This window comes from Pipra filicauda, unplaced genomic scaffold (genome assembly GCF_003945595.2).
Source record: "Pipra filicauda isolate LSUMZ 115617 unplaced genomic scaffold, ASM394559v2 scaffold126_size2276778_pilon, whole genome shotgun sequence".
NCBI classification, from domain to species: Eukaryota; Metazoa; Chordata; class Aves; order Passeriformes; family Pipridae; genus Pipra; species Pipra filicauda.
The window spans coordinates 1,548,707-1,565,079 of NW_024103729.1; the positions used below are offsets into that span (position 1 = coordinate 1,548,707).

At 47.0% G+C, this 16,373-nt stretch overlaps 1 protein-coding gene and 2 long non-coding RNA genes across 4 annotated transcripts in view; 1 reads left to right on the forward strand and 2 right to left on the reverse strand.

Moving 5' to 3' along the window:
* Positions 1-1,653, reverse strand: part of LOC113997790 — a 65,571-nt gene extending 63,918 nt beyond the window's left edge. The window contains exon 1 of the long non-coding RNA XR_005566600.1: positions 1,610-1,653. This is a non-coding gene — a long non-coding RNA (uncharacterized LOC113997790). The remainder of the gene's footprint in view (positions 1-1,609) is intronic.
* Positions 1,654-1,963: 310 nt separating this feature from the next.
* LOC120324911 lies at positions 1,964-6,190 on the forward strand. Of its 2 annotated transcripts, XR_005566604.1 has the most exons (3): positions 1,964-2,757; positions 4,734-4,815; positions 6,076-6,190. It is a non-coding gene; the product is annotated as an uncharacterized LOC120324911 (long non-coding RNA). The 2 variants fall into 2 exon arrangements; XR_005566605.1 differs by lacking the exon at positions 4,734-4,815.
* Positions 6,191-7,362: 1,172 nt separating this feature from the next.
* CHST2 (carbohydrate sulfotransferase 2) lies at positions 7,363-12,038 on the reverse strand. The gene has a single exon (XM_027740050.2). It carries the CDS (start codon positions 11,932-11,934, stop codon positions 10,639-10,641), a length of 1,296 nt encoding a protein of 431 aa, XP_027595851.1. The 5' UTR covers positions 11,935-12,038; the 3' UTR covers positions 7,363-10,638.
* Between the last annotated feature and the right edge of the window lie 4,335 nt (positions 12,039-16,373).

The following is a 16,373-nucleotide window of genomic DNA, read 5'->3' on the forward strand; positions in this document are numbered from 1 at the left end:
AGAATGAAGTGTCCCACACAAGACATGAGGTGCCTCTCCCAGGTCACACTGCCTCTAGAAGAGTTACCAAGACTTTATGGCTAAGTAAGTGGATAATGGAGAGGAGTAATCTGCATCAGTGATGTATCCAGTGGCCTGAAAACAGAGTTCTGCACATACATAAGGATGCCAGAGTGCTGCATTTGTGTCAGTATTATAGTCCAATAAATGCCAGAGATACATTGCTTTCACTGAAGTACCAGAGCTGAGTTAGAAACAGTAATAGCTTTGTATAATGAGGTATTTACTGTTTGTGTTAGAATAGCCATATGTCAAGCCTTTCAGACAATAACATGGTCATTGTGCCACACATCTCCTCACTGCCCCCCTTGTTCCTCAATTCCCAGAGTACCCAGCACAACCTTGTACCAAAGATGCTGGTGCACTAATAGGCAGTGTGAGTACAGGGAGTTTATTCATCATCTGCATATCATGGGATACCCACCCATCTCCCTCCAAGTCCACCTGCATAACATGGAAGCAGAATGCCCAGGCACTAGCAGCCTCCAAAGAGAGCCCTTTGCTCTCCCCTCTGAGCCCTTTACAGATGAGTCAGAGAAGAATAAGGGTAGGCATCTTGATTTAGCTTCAGTAAGCTAATGCAGAACAACTGCTGAGAACACTTGAGATAATTGTCTTAATTATAGAACAGAAGTACTAACTAAATAGTTATGAGATTTTTTTAAAACATAAACCATTTTAAATGCATCATCCGCCTGTGCACTTAGCTCCTCTTTCTCTAAAATTATGTTTAGATTTTTCATTTCTTCCATTTCACCTTCCCACAGGAATAAATTCAGCAGCTATGCAGAAGGTTGTTACACATTGCCTGTATACCAAAGGCAAGAAAATCCAAGGTTTACATGTGAGAATAATTTATGTCTATTGTTTTAGCCAGGAATTATAGATTATAGGGACACATATTCACAGGGCTCAGAGCAGTCAATAGGACTTCAGCTGTGAGCCCACACACATGCATTTTCTCAGCATCTCCTATATAGAGACTGATAAGAGAAAATGAGGAGCCATTACTAGATGTTGTACCAAGATCTGAAGCCTGCAGTGAGGAAAAGGCCATTGATTTCTTGATAGGATTTAAGGCATCTGTCTAAGTATAGTTTATAGGCTATGCCACAGCCAAAGCCAGCAATTGCAAAACATTAAACTTCAAGATAATCATTCAGATAGAAGGGACAAAGATAAATGGCTGGCTACCCTTCAGAGCAAAGCACTTATCCAAATTATTCATTATGAAAGGACTAATTAAGCGACAGGGAGTCTGATCACCTCCAGGTTCTGAATGAGACAGAAGCGAGGAGACAAGAGCTCACCTGTGCAAGAGGGATGAGAGGTCAGGGCAGCTGCATCCAGTTCAGAAAGCAGAGGAAGAGAAACAGACACTTTCTGTAATTCATCAGCAACTGCAGGCATGGGACAGGTCTACCACTAGATACACTAAAGGACTCCGCACTGAACCCCAACAAGACTTAAAAATGGTAAGGCAGCATACACAGATTTTTCTGTCAGTACGTGTGTATAATGAATGATCAGCTCCAAAGCCTCCCCTTACCTGTAGATTTGTCTGAGCGTTGCAGTCCCTGAAGAGGTGAACATACACAGGAGTGCTCGGGTGCCCGGAGCCCAGCAGAACACGACGCCTGTGGCACCAAGCAGCCCACAGCGGTGTGCCAGCGTTCCATGGCACAGACAGGAGCCGAGTGACCTCACAGCAGCAGAGCACCCACCCCACACCCCAGGCACAGCAAACCTTCCCCTTTGGCTGCAGTCAACAGCCCCTGGGCATCATTGCTCCAGAAAGCCCCTTCACAGGCTCCAGTCATTCCCCAAAATACATCTGGGGCTCCCCAGCAGCAGCAACTGGGCTGCCAGGCGGGAGCTTACTCCCAGCTTCCCATCACAGTTCACCCACCCTGGGCTCCCAGTGAGCAGAGCCCTTCCCCATATCTCATTTCCCCCTCAGAGCCTACTTGACTAAGCATGGGCTTTGTGTTCTATTGACTCATTTATAACACCTCCCCAGATGAGTTTTCTTCAAGATTCAGCCTCTCCCACTGCCAGCCCAAAACAGCCCTCCCAGAGCCCTGTTGCCAGTGTCCATGTCCTCAGCACAGTTCAGCAGAGAGCAGAGGCCCCATCCCAATGCCACAGTCACCCCCACCCTCCCCTTTCCACGCTACCCCCACAGCTCAGCCGCCGTCAGTGGCTCACCTTCTCATCCTGAGGCACCTCATGGGCTGCAGCTCCTGCACAATGCATGGCCACCTGCATCACTTGGGAGTCTTGTTTCTTGCTTCAATGCACTCAGGAGCTTCCTCAGTCCCAACTGATGCTCTTCCATGTGTTTTGTCAACTCTTTACACTGAAGAGTGTCTGAGCACGGCAGTCCTGCCACCTCTCCCCGTTGCCCAGGGCACAGCAAAGCCTCTGCACTGAAAGGGGCTTTTGCTCGGGCAGCTTCCTGCAGGCTCACAGCAGCCCTGGGGCTACAGACACCCTTCCCCTCAAAGGTACCTCAGGCAAAATCCCATCAGCCCAGAAAGCACCTCCCCTGCTGCATTTATCCTCCCTGAAGGCCACCCCAGGAGAGCTCCCTGAGTGCTGCCCCACCTCACCCAGCTGCGACCCATCAGGCTGATGGCACATGGCAGCCCTGGACCCACGAGAGCCGGAGAGCCGGCTGGGCCTGGCAGGGCACAGGTATAGACAGAAATAACGGGGGGCAGATCAGCCCTGTGGGACCTGGTAAGGCAGGGAACACTTCTGCTTTGATCCTGTTTTCCTGAGAAACTGTTACCTGTCTGTGAGGTGAAAGGGTTGAGCAGTGCAGCCCCCAACCGCTTCCAGGTGTGCGTTTTCTATATCAGGTGTCAGACATTCCTAATTAGCACCTGCAGGGCACAGCCTCCAGAAAGGCAGTGGTTGCCTCTCTGGTGTGGCATCAGATACAACGTTTCCTATTTAAAGTAAAATAAAAGGGCGGGGGGGCCTTGTATGTGAGTTGTGCCCTGGAACGAGAGCTCCTGGGTTAAAACAACACAACAGGTATTCTCTGGGCAGTAGCCACATTACTGCACTTTTATATTTTTACCTCTTCTCAGTAGGAAAGAATGTGCAATTAGGGACCAGATATTAAACTCTTACAAAATCAAAGTGTTGTGGTCAGCACTGGCTGTTGCATTCCCATAGAGGAGCAGAGAAACACAAAAAACTGTTTCCCACCACTTACCTGTTTCAAAGAATTACAGTGGTGAAGAGTATCCTTTACCACTGACAGCTCTGACAGTTTGCACTGGAGCTACAGCCAGTGAAGCAAGTGCAAAGCACATAACCCCATCGAAGTCAGTGTGATTCAGCCCCAAGCTCTGCTCTGGGAGTCAGATTTTTTCATTGCTTCATGAGTTGAAAGACCCCCAGTGTCTCTAACCACCCCACTGTGGCATTGGCAGGGGCTGATGTAGCCATCTCACTGCAGAACCATCTAGGTTGGGAAAGACCTTTAAGAACTTTAAGTCCATGTCCCTCAGCACCTCAGCTACGGATCTTTTCAATACCTTCAGGGGTGGTGACTCTACCACTTCCCTGGGCAGCCTGTTCCAGTGCCTGACAACCCTTTCAGTGAGGAAATTTTTCCAAATATCCAATCTAAACCTCCATTTATGCACCTTGAGGCTATTTCCTCATTTCCTATCACTTGTTACTTGGGAAAAGAGAGGGTAAGGAGATGTAAGGGTGTTCTGAAGAACAAAACAGGTCACCACTCGACCAACTAAGGTAGTACACCTAAAAACACCTGCTCACTGGGCATGCAAAGTGTCTGATTTTAGCAAATGGACCAAATAATGTGAGATCTGAAGGGCTGATCCCAGACCAGTACAAGAAACATCCATAGGAACCACCAGTGGCAAATAAGCAAATAATGAAAGCTGCCAGAAGTGATTCTGGAAGTTACATAAACACTAAATATGTCACTTTTCCATTTTATGTCTCCCATGATAAACTGTTATGAGACATGCACATGGCTTGAAACAGATAATTGTTGATAACCCTGACTGGTGGGAGAAGGAACCATCTGGCAGATGGAAAATAAGAAGGTGCCAAGAATTTAGCAGACTAGGGGGCTTGGGAATTTATGCACAGAGGTCTGAAGAAAGGAATATTTAGACAAAAGTTCAGCAACTCTGTTTATCTATACACAAAACAAATTGGAACCTCAAAAGTATCCAAGTAATTGTGAAAATGATTCCTGTTTGAAATTCATCATGAATTGTGAGCAAAATCAGTGAATCTAAAACTGTGAATTTAGAAGTGAGGAATTCTTTGTGCATATCATGATTAACCACAAATGCTTATAGCACATAGCATCACCACATTTTATCTTCTATCCTTCAGGTTTCTATCCTCGCTGCTTTTAACATGCAAATGCCTTTATTCATCCTCTCCTGACCTTGCTGCGTGGTATCATTTGTTTCTTTCAATTTTCCTTAGCAGCATTTCTTTCTTCCTATAGCAGAGAAAGAGCAACTTCTGATAAGCTCCGCTTTGTATTCCTTTCCTTTCTTCTAAGTGAATTTCTTTTCCCTCTGCTCTCCCCTTTATCCCTCCTGGGTAAAACAATGGACATTGCTGGATGCAGCATTCTAATTGTGAATCCACATTTTTCCACTTTTCATTAGCCATTTTGCTGCTGACCCTTCACAACAGCTGAGCTGCAGCCAACATCTATTGCAGTCAAGGGGAAGTGAGGACATGACCCAAGTCAGTAGTCCCAGGCAAAACACGAAATTAATGAATTTATGTAACATAATTAGTGATTTGGGGCTGGTTTTGCTGAAGCATCGTGGGTCACCATGAGGACCGTAAAGCACTGCAACAGATTGCTCGGGGACATTGTGCTGTCTCTGTCCTTGCAGGTTTCCAAGACCCACCAGGATAAAGCCTGGAGCAACCTAGTTTGATCTCATAAGCTGGCCCGGCTTTGGGCAAGAGGTTGCATGAGAAACCCCCAGAGGTCCCCTCCAATTTGAATTTATGAGGCCATGATTTCCAGAGGCACCCTGAAATATAACTCCCACTGACTCACACATAATACTCCCATTGCAATGAAAATGGCGTAGGAAAATATTCTTGAAAATCTCACTTAAAGCTAACTAGCATCTTCAGAGTTCTTAAAATTGTAGCTGCAGAGCCCCTTCCAGTCAGCAACTCCCACTTCAACTGATGCCATTACAAACAGGTTGCTCAGCAGATCCTACCAGCCTTCCTCACTCAGACTGCCCTGCTAATAATTTTTCGTTTGGGGAGTTCCTGCAACCCAATTTTCATCTTGTTTTTCAGCACAAAAGTCCCATTTTCATTCAAACCCCATCAGAATAATGCCATTATATCCAGGTAGAAGTCTGTGGTACCTCATATTAAAAGACCTGCAGGCTGTCCTGGCTACTCACCAATTTTTTTGATAGGAACAATGAAATGGTAACTTACCACTCAGCCTCAAGTCCCTTCTCATCACCCTGTTTATAACAAGCACATTTCTAGCTCAGACACTGAAATGGACACCAGAGAGCTCACCCACATCAGTGGCTGTAAATGGGTCCCTTGCATACAAGGGAATTTTCTTCTGTGAAGGAATATGCCACATATTTTTACACACAAATTTACAGCCTTATGTTTCACTGCAGAAGCAGATGATTCTTTAATCCCAGTTCTCCCATTTGCAAGGCCATTAATATTATGAATTTTTTTTCATAGTTTTCGTGGTATCAGTGTGTGTGAGGAGTGCTGGCTCTTCATGAATTGAGGGAAGACAAGACACCTGAAGTTTTGCGCTGATTCTCTTTGAACTTGCACTGATCCAACTCTAAATACTCAACAATGCAGGCCCACTCTTGTGATCCTTTCACGATCTCAGGATACAAGGAACCCTGAGCCTCAAATTAAAATAAATGCAAGGAAATTTTCCAACTTGAAAACAATTCTGTGTTGTACCAACTCTATGCATTTTTTTTTTTTTTGCAGAAATGACAACTTACACGAAGAATCATGGATGTCATGGCAGCCAAGAGCCGTTATTTAGACACATTAACAGAACTCATTTGTTGCCAGGGAATCCAAATAAAGCAGATAAACCTTATTTTTTTTACTTTAAATGTGTGCAATATAATGAGTATTGCTGAAATGTTATTCCATGTATTTTTTAATTATAAAACTTGCACGGTTTTGTAAGATCTTGCTCAGGATCTCTGATTCAAAATGCAAACCACATCTACAGACTGCCAGGGTAACTAGAAGAAAGCACTGACAATTGAAGTTGGATACATCAATAGAAAGCAGTCTCACACTCAGAGCCTCCAAATTAAATCTGCTTACCTTATTCATATGCATAATTCCAGCAGAGTAATATTTATACAACACTCTTAATTGAAATGGCACTAGAATAAGAACATTTTTGATCCATTTGATTAAGTAACATAATACAGGCAGCATTTGCCTGATGTCTGTTCGTGTAAAGCAGCCCCACACACTTTGACACAGTTGCCACTCACCACCCCAAAGAGACCCAGCCATTCCTGCATTAACGGGTGGCACAGGAGCAAAGCTGAGACACCGACTCTTAGACCACCTCTTGTGGTGTGCAAGGGCTCATGTTAAACATCTTTCACTTTCAAGGACACAGCAACTGGAAATGAAGGGGGAAATACAGAATAATCTCACTACTCTTCTCGTGGCCTGTGGGATGAAAAACACTTGTTTCAGGATTGATTATAATCCCCAGTATTTCATCTCTAGAGATCCAAGTTGTAATCATAATGGGAGAAAAATGGTTTGTTCCTCTTCACCGTCAGGGTATGAAGTTTGACACCTGACAAATTACAAAGTGATCAGACAAATAACGAATTTCCTCCTTTTGTTAGAAAGACCGAAAGACACTTGATCTAATGATTTTCTCATTGTCAGCTCTGAGCTTAGAGGCAGCAACTTACACACTTCTACACATCTTGTGTTTTAGTTGATTCAGTGGAGGACAGAGGGTTTTCCTGTGTTTTCATGCACTGAGTGGTCCTTGCCATTTTACCATACTTGTACAATTTTCTGGCTTTGTTCACAGCAAAGGCAACACATAGTTGCCCACTGGCCTTTCTCTTCCATCAAACCAACGTGTCGTCTTCAGAACAGTCTCACTTCCCATGCAACTTAGTGCACCCTGTACCTTGTGTATGCTATTGATTCTTCACTAAGCATTAGCTTCAGCTGAAGAAACACACTGTAATTATTAAATCAGACAGAAAGCAAACCCAGGCACTATTTTTAAGCATAAGAGTCAAGTTTATTTAAGTATTCTGACCTCAGCTAGCTGTCCCTCTCACAAAAGGAAAAGCTCTTTTTTAATCATGTCCATCATCTTTCTCATATCCTATTTTTTCTATAATTTTCCACATTTAAAACTTTTTTTCAGCTATGTTTGTTTTCTTAATTCCTCTAATCCTCTTTTCTGAATATAAAAAAGGACTAAAAATGGTCTTTTAACAGCCAGTTGTTCACATACTTATTTTTTAATACAGCAGCATGAAACATAGGGCTTAGCCCACCAGCATTTTCCACAAGCAGGGTCCCATTCACTTCTCCTGAAGCTTTACCTGAACAAAATTGCAGTCCTTTATTTTCACAAAATGAGCATTGCATTACTTCTTCTGTTCACCCAAAAAATGCTGAGGTACAACTGTACAGTACGTTGGGTGATTCCTTGCTGCAATGTAGTAGGTGGAGCTCAAATTATGGACCAGAGTCAGATGTTGTAACTCTACTGGCACAGTGTTCATATCAGTAAAGTGAAGCAGATGCTTGCAATGCACCATTATTAGAAGAGCAGCGAGTGCTCTCGTGGAATGACAGGATGAGCTTTTTAATATAATTAGAATCCAAAGGAGATTTTTGGAAGCTAAGTCAATTGGGCTCATCTGTTTCACACTCCCAAAGGCAGTTAATTCCTGCCCACTTTACTCATCCCGAAAACTTTTCCAGAAGAGAGCAAGGAATTCTGCACACAGAAAGGACTGTGCTTCAGCTTCCAAAATCAAAGCAGCTTATGCTGTAACATGCTATCATGAAAAAGCCCCATTTAGAAATCTCAGCAAAGTTCCACGCCTAAAGAGAGCGGGAGCCGAGCTCCCGGCGCAGTGTCCCATCCCCGAGGGAGCTGGACTGGCTCTGGGCAGCTCCCTGCTCTGCAGAGGGGCTCCACAGCTCCCACCCGCTCTCCTGCCGGGAGCAGCGCTGCCAAACACGCGGCTGCCACGAGCACAGACAGGACAGTGCGGTGGCAGCGGGACACCTTCATTGAGCAGTGGAGGGATGAAAAGCAAGCGACATGCTCCATAAGCAGATCAGATTTTCAAGCCCTGCCCCAGGACACACCGACTGAAGAAACGAAAAAAACCCACAGATACAGCCCAAACCCAAACATCCAAAGTCCACTCAGCACCACACTGGAACACGTACAATGGTAACACAAAAGACCTCAATCCACAACAACACAAGTACCTTTGTATATATTTTAAACACCAAATAAAGTATCCCTCCCATTCTTAGCACTGCTGTCTGGAATTTGGGAATATATCCTAATGGGCCAATTAAAAGATCTCCCATTGCTAGATTTTGTGTGATTTTACTGATGGTGAAGATGAACTGAGGGAAGAAGATGTGTAATGCAGTCATTCAGCAAGTGTATAGGCAACCTTATGCAATAATCTTTGAACTAGTTTATTAAATGTGTTTCCTTTTCAGGATAAGTTTAACATCTAATGCCAAAATTTCATCGAGAACTCAAAAAGCCTAGTAGCCAGTTATCAGCTCTTTAACTGAGAGTACTAATACAAGAAATAGACATATATACACATCACTAGAATTTTCACACATACACACACATACCCACATCAGCATCCTGTTTATATCAATTTATTTTCACAAATCAATTTCCTTTCTCCTACTCATACTCTTCACATTTTCTGAAGGCACAACACCCAAATAGGCAATGTAAAATGTACTTCCTGTAGAAAAGTCTGTAGTCTCCTAAGAGAACAGTTTGGCAAAACCACGTTTGTTTAAAAACCTCAAGTTGCAAAATGAGCCTTCAAAGAGCAGCAGAGAACACCACCAAGATTAAAAATTACTTGAGGTGTCTGCACTTCTCATATGCAACACACCACTTAACCTTTAATAAATGAGGACTTTTTCCAGGAAATTACAAAAGCAGAAGTAGCAAAATCTCTCTCTCTCTTCTTTTTTTTTTAATCATCAAGTTTTAACGATGGGACAAGTCTCTAGGCAAAGCTCCCAGAAAGAGCCAGACCACCATCTGGCTCCATCATAGAGCAATGACAATTCACGAGCACCGAGTCTCCAACCAGCGCTCTGAAATCAAATGCTAGGCTGGCTCCATAAAAGCTTTGTTACAGCTATGAACACACAGCTGTACGCTTCCTCCCTCTTCGTACATAAATATACCCCTGGGCACAGACAAAGGGAAAAAATAAATCATTTTATGCATTTTTCTATGCTTCCCTGCTATGCCTGTTACCAATCAATGTCAAGAAATATCTTACATATCTTATGTATTGTTAGCACTATAGAATATATATAACATATATAATTTTATTTTTGTTTTTACACATGCTAATGTTTCCAATATGACAAATGTCTTTTTGAACCCTGCATTTCTTGTCACACTGTAGATCCACTTCTGTTTGACAGTGACTCCTGGACATACATGTCAAGACAAAAATAAATACTGCTGTGATGGCAAACCTTTTAAAACTCTTAGGACACTAATACAGTGGCACTTAAAAAGACTTTTTAAATACAACAAAAAAGACAATAGTTAAATAGAAACCTGCTCTGACACAGCCATAAAACCTGCACTACACTCGTGAGATCTCTACTTGATTTTGTGAGAGCAGCCCCTGTCTTTGAACACATCAAATGTTGCACTCCAGCCCTCCACTCATACCCTTTAAAAAGTCCATGTCGCTATTTTAAGCAAGCATCCCTTCCAGCTGTACATAAGCAACACTGTAATTCCCAAACAATTGAGGTAATTATAAAAATGAATATCATTTATTATTTTCTTTTATTACTATCATGTCTGAACATTTGCTTTCATACAAAAGTCTGATTTTCAGCATTATATTTTCCAAGGGCATCCCCTCCGCACCAAGGGAGATAAAGATGGGTTAGGAATTGTGCAAGAGTTTTTGTTACCATCTTCAAACCCACAAGAACTTCATAAACAAGATTTTGGTACAGAATAACTGCCTGGCGCTTTTAGAGAACGAGAAAGGGGCTTTACACATATTTTCGGTTCCACTTGATTTTTTTTCAAATCGCATCTAACCCAATGAAAGGGGAGGGTAATTAAAAAAAAAAAAAAGAAATCATCACATTACTGTATGTTACCCTTCAGCAGTCTTTGGAGGAAATCAGAAACCAGGCTGCTTTTCCCGGCTCCCTCCCTCACTCAAAGCAGCCGGAGCGGCTCCTCTGCCCGCAGGGCTCAGCCACCCCCGGGGCGCTCGGCACAGCCCGTCACAGCCGCGGCTTCCTGAGCAACGTTCTGCTGAGGTCCTTCACCTCCTCGGGGCTGCCGACCCTCTCGTAGCCCAGCAGGGCCATGGGCTGGTGGCAGTACTCCTCGACCTGCTTGATCTGCTGGTAGCTGAGCGCAGTCCTCCAGGCGCTCAGCGCCTGGGTCGCGTTCCTGGCCGACACCACGAAGGGCTTGGAGGAGTAGCCGGGGCCACTGGTCATGTTGAGGGCGAACTTCTCCATCTCTGGGCTGACCGCCAGGTTGACGAAGCCGTACACCTGCCGCAGGGTCTTGATGGGCTCGACCACCAGGTCCTCGTAGCGCACGGCCATGTAGTTGCCCTGGAGCCAGTCAGGGGGGTGCAGGGCAGTCTGCAGGGTCTTGGCCATGCTGCTGCAGATCACTTCCATGGCACCCAGGGCATGGTAGTCCGAGCCGCCCCCCCCCTCCTTCTTCCCGCCCAGCTTGTGGCCAGCATCAAGGAAGGGCATGCGGTGGATGTGGGGGTCCCGGCTCCTCACCACCTGCAGGCTCTCCCGGATGAGGCCGTGCCGGGACTTGATGCGGGAGCTGGCGACGGCCCGGGGGTCCCGCACCAGATGGATGACTTTGAGGTCCAGGGTCGGGTCCCGCATGAGCGGGGCGAGGACCGCCAGGTCGAACACGCGCACGCCCTTGATGACCAGCGTGCGGTACTTGTGGCATTCCTCTTGGAAGCGGCTGAGGCGCTGCGGGGGGCACTTTTTGCACACCCGATCGTCCACCATGCCCACCACCTCCTTGCGGTAGGCCGGGCAGAGGGGCGAGGAGCAGATGACCTTGTTGGTGGCCGCCCCGAAGATGCCGAGCGTGGTGAGGTTCTTGCCGGCGCCCCCCGTGCTGTAGAGCTGGAAGACGGAGAGGTCGCAGCGGTACAGGGAGCTCAGCATGTCGCGGGCCGCCCCTTGCAGCGAGACCGCGTCCCCGGGGTACAGCTTCTGCCAGACGTGCCACACCGGCTCGTAGAGGAAGAAGACCTCGGGGTTCTGGTTGAAGAGCTCCCCGAAGAAGGACGAGCCCGAGCGCCAGGTGGTGAAGACATAGACCAGCTGCCGCCGGGCACCCGCCGGGCCGCGGCTCCCGGCCGGCGGCGGCGGGGGCGGCGGCGGCGGCTGGTGGCGGGGGGCGCCCGGGGTGTCCCCGCAGCGCCGCGGCTCCCGCCGCCACTTGTACTCCAGCAGGTTGAGGGCGGCGAGCAGCACCAGCAGCGCGTAGCCCAGGCACAGCGCCAGCGCCTTCCGCCGGCACACTTTCATGCTGGGCGGCGGCGGGGCCAACTGTTGCTCAGAGCCCCGGCGCCCCGGGGCCCGCGGCGGGCAGGGCGCGCCGCCCCCGGCGCCGTGTCCCGGCCGGCCCCCCGCGCCCGGCCCGCATAGCGCAGCCGCCGCGACGGCCCCGCCGCCCCCGCCCCCGCCGCTGCCCTACTTAGCAGCGGCGCGGCCGCCCGCCCGCCCCGCGCTTCTCCCGCGCCGCCATCGCCGAGCGGCCGCGGGCGCCGCCGCAGCGCAGCTTCACGGCGGCCGCCGGGCCGAGGCGGCGCCGCGCTCCGCTCCGCCCCGCAGCGCAGGACGGGCGGGAGCGAGGGGCGGGCAGGGGCTGCTCCGCGCCCCCGCCGTGCGGCGGGACAGCCCCGGTGCCGGTGACGCCGCCGCGGAGGGGTGGCCCGGGCTGGCGGCGCCCGCCCCGCGCTCCCCATTGGCGGCCCCGCGGCCCCGCCGGGCACGGACCGCCCCGCCGGGCCGGGGAGGGGGAGGCGCCTCGGGGTAGCCGCGGCACTGCCCGCTGTCGGGGCGCGGGGGTGCCCCCGCTCCGCTCGTCCGCCGCCAGGGAGAGCCCGGCCCGACCAGCACCGGCACCGCCCGGGCGCTGTTGGAAGCGGTTCCCTGCCGGGGGTTTCCGTCAGCCCTGCCCCGGGTACAGGCCGCTCACCGGGGACCCCCGCACAGCAGAGCTGCGCCGGTAGCGGGAAGAATAAAAGGGGAGGGGGAAACCCGAAAGGCCTGAGAGGGGCCCTTAGCTCGGTGTGTGCAGAAACTCGGCGGTCTCGAGGGTCCTCCAAAAACATCAAAAAAACCCACCCCACAGTGGATCTTCCTGGCGGAGCTCGGGCACAAATCGCTCCGCCCGCAGTTTTTTACGATGTTTTTATAACAGGTCGTCGGACAGCCCCTCTGCCCCTTGGGTAGGTGACAGGGCAGAGCGCGGCGCGGCCCTGGGTGCGGGGAGAGAGCCCAGAGAGCCCCGGCCCTGCCCCAGCTCCTCCCCGGCCCGCAGCTGGCCGGGTGGACCCCGAAACTCCCCACCCCAGAGCGGGTACCGAAGCGGGAAGGGCTCTCTCCTGACTTCTGTGCTCTAGAGCGCTGTATGCAGTGCAATGTAAGCAGTGGAGCAGCTCCAGGCAGCACACATCCCCAAAACGCACCTGAAAATGGCACTGAGGGGCAGGTCCCGTGTGGACAGGACACTTGTAGGGCACAGGCTTCCCCATGCCACCGGGCTCCGGGCAATGCCCAGTGACTGTTTCATCAAGGCATTTTCTCAGAGGTTTCCTCCCTTTCCTCGGCAGAGCTCAGAGCAGTGTGAGAGGTGCTCACGAGTTACAGGAGCATTTGGTGACACTTCTGTGTCCTGCTTTCTGTCAGCAGCAGTGTGGCCTTTCCTGCTGTGCACACAATGTACGAGGCCCACACTCCAGGGCAGCCGGGAGGCTGGAGCTGCTGGAGAGTTGTACCTTGGCCTAAACATACTTCGATCCCTCCACAACGGAGAGCACTGACTTTTCCCTGGAACGTTTATTTTCCAAACAGCACAGATCCAACACTACAGCAAACACTTTTACACGCAGCAGATAAACCACAAATTGACGTGGTGTGTGTCTTGCCTGGTAGCACACTATTTAAAAAGAGCAAGAAAACAGTACAATAGGGTGAAGGAGGCTAAATGTGTAAGCAGTCTTCATATCCCTAACCAAAACAATATCTAGACTTCTCCCACATTTTCTACAGGGATATAAACAGCCAAGCTGTCTCTGGAAAAGCTTGTAGGCCCCTTCGAGCCCCAAAGTAAAGGGTAACATCCATAGAAGGAGGGCTCCACTCTTCCCTTCTCACTCCTTCAAGGCAAAAGTCTTGGCAGCGAGTGGTAGCGCAAGGGGAGCGGGAGTGACCCTGGTCTGAGACACCACTGCCACCCACACCCTGCTGTCCCCCCTGGGATGCAGCGATCAATCCACGCGGGACAAGTCAGGAGAACCGTTTCACAAGCTGCCAGTGACGCTGGTGGCACTATTAAAATGTCACTGCGACTTTTCATGTAGAAATAACTTGTTAACGGCAGAATTTAAACAACAACTAAATATTGGAGGAAAAGTGTCTATTTCATCAAACAGTGAGGGGAAGGGGAAGCCATTTTTTTTACCTACAGCGCTCCAGCAGAAGCCTTCAAAGCCACATTCTGTAAAAATTATTTGTATCTAGTTGGCAAAATAAATGCCTTTAAACCTGATGAGCTTAAAAAAAATTGACTTGTAACTTTTGAAGCATAGTATATAATGAAAAAGGATAAACCTCTGAAGCATCTCGTCACATAAAATTCTTGCAGTTATTTTATTCTTTAGTTCTAATCCATGAGTTCTTCACATATAACAAGAAGACTGCTTATATCCTTTTTACAAAGGTACACATCAAATATTTATTTGGCTTTCCATGCTCACTACAGATGAAGTGACCATCACCCAGCTAAAGCAGAAATGTTTATTTTTCACTTTGGAATGGCCTGGAATAGCATCGATTAGTCTATATTAGATGATGAATTACAACAGCAGTACCGAGACACTGTAGTTCATAAAGCAATATCTCCCGCCAATATTGCACTGCAGCACTAATGCAATAAAGGACAGAGACTACAGGGAGCAAAGCCAATTCATAGCAGTGAAAATTCATTAAAATACCATGAAGTTCAAATTAATCTCTCCTTTCCATTTCACTTGGTTGAAGAGAGAGACAAAATTTTCTGAAAAAACCCAGAATGCCAGCTCCAGTTCTTACACTTAATTTAGTTCTTACTTAAAATTTAGCAAGTAACAAATAAAGATAAGCAAACACGAACTGCAGGTATAACATTTGAAACGGTAAAACTAGTCAGTAAACCCAAACATTAAGAGCTGTGACTGGATTCTGCACCTTCCCTGCTGTTATGCAATGGTAACATTTCTGAATCAGTGAGTGCACGAGTACTGACAGCAGTGCTGCCTTCATCAGACTGCTCCACCTTTACTGGGAAAACTCGGGTCCAAGAAGCTCTTTAATTTGACCTACCCACTGCAAAATAGAATCTTATTTTTCAAAACTGGAGCTATGTCTGTATTTATGCTGTGCAGGTGGATTCAAATACCCATGCAGAACACGACTGCAATCCATCAGGTTCAGTGCAGCTGCTGTATTAGGTCCTCCCAGAAGTTTCAGTCCTGGTAGTCAAGTTATCACTTTAAATAACTCAATATCATGAATATTGAATAAGTTTATATGGAAAATATTTATACAGCCAACATCGAATTCACAACTTTTTTTAATCATCTACACATCTGTTGCAAAGTATTAAAAATATATAGGGCAAAGGAACCCAAAAGAATAAAAACTTAAGTGGTAAGAGGCATGGAAAGTGTGTGAAAGAGGAACAGTCTGCAGTTGAACAGATATAGCCCTTCACAAAATTATTCAGACACTTCGGTGCACTTTTTCCATCCTCTATTTTACTTCATGTCAATCTATTTTAGGCTTATTAATTTCTAAACTAGATCACCTATGTCAAATAATAAAAAGTTTCCTTTCTGCGAGAAGTAAAATTCACGATTAAAAAAATAAAATTCAAGACCCCAACACTTACTTCTAGATCAGCTTCAGTTTGTGAACATTACATCTAGTTTCTCTTGATAGAGCAGAAAAGAATGCACCTTTTCCAGTGCAGACAGTTCCACACTACAGACCTCAGATATAAGTAAGGTGTCTGTATTTACCTCAGACTCTGCAGCCAGCAATGTATAAAGTGAGGGGTAAGTAACTGCAATAAAAACTCCCCAATTTAAAATACGAGGGGAAAGAAATATTTTTTTCATCTAATGCTTAAATATTTTATGTTACTGTTTAATATTTTATATTTAGTAACTATATTTATGAATTTTACATGTAATATTTAGGCAACCCAAATCCTGACTACTTGAATTTCTTCCCCCCTGCCTCAGTCAGAATTCTCCAAGATTCCCCCCACAACATCCCTTCATTTAAGTGATGGGGCTGAAAGAGATTTCATCCTTACTGGAACACTTCCTGACTTGATTTTTTTTTCATGCTTTAAGACTTGCCTGTCTCCTGCTCACAGGGGTGGAATGGGTTTTTCCTGAAGTCAAACTTCAGAAAGACTTTATCTTTTAAAACAAATTGGGTTTGGATGAAAGATGGAGAATTATGCTGTTATATACCTAGTGTGAGATAAGTTCTGGGTGCTGATTAATATTCCTGTATCTAGCCTAATCTGTCCAGGATAAATACAGATGCTGAATTCCTCAAACACTGCACAAAAGTGACATTCTTAAAACTACGGCAAAAGTTATAGACCACAAAATATGAACAAAATTTATATAAAATTGAGTAGTTCTCCAAATTTGGGAAACCTGTGAATTTCCTTAAGACTGTATTTC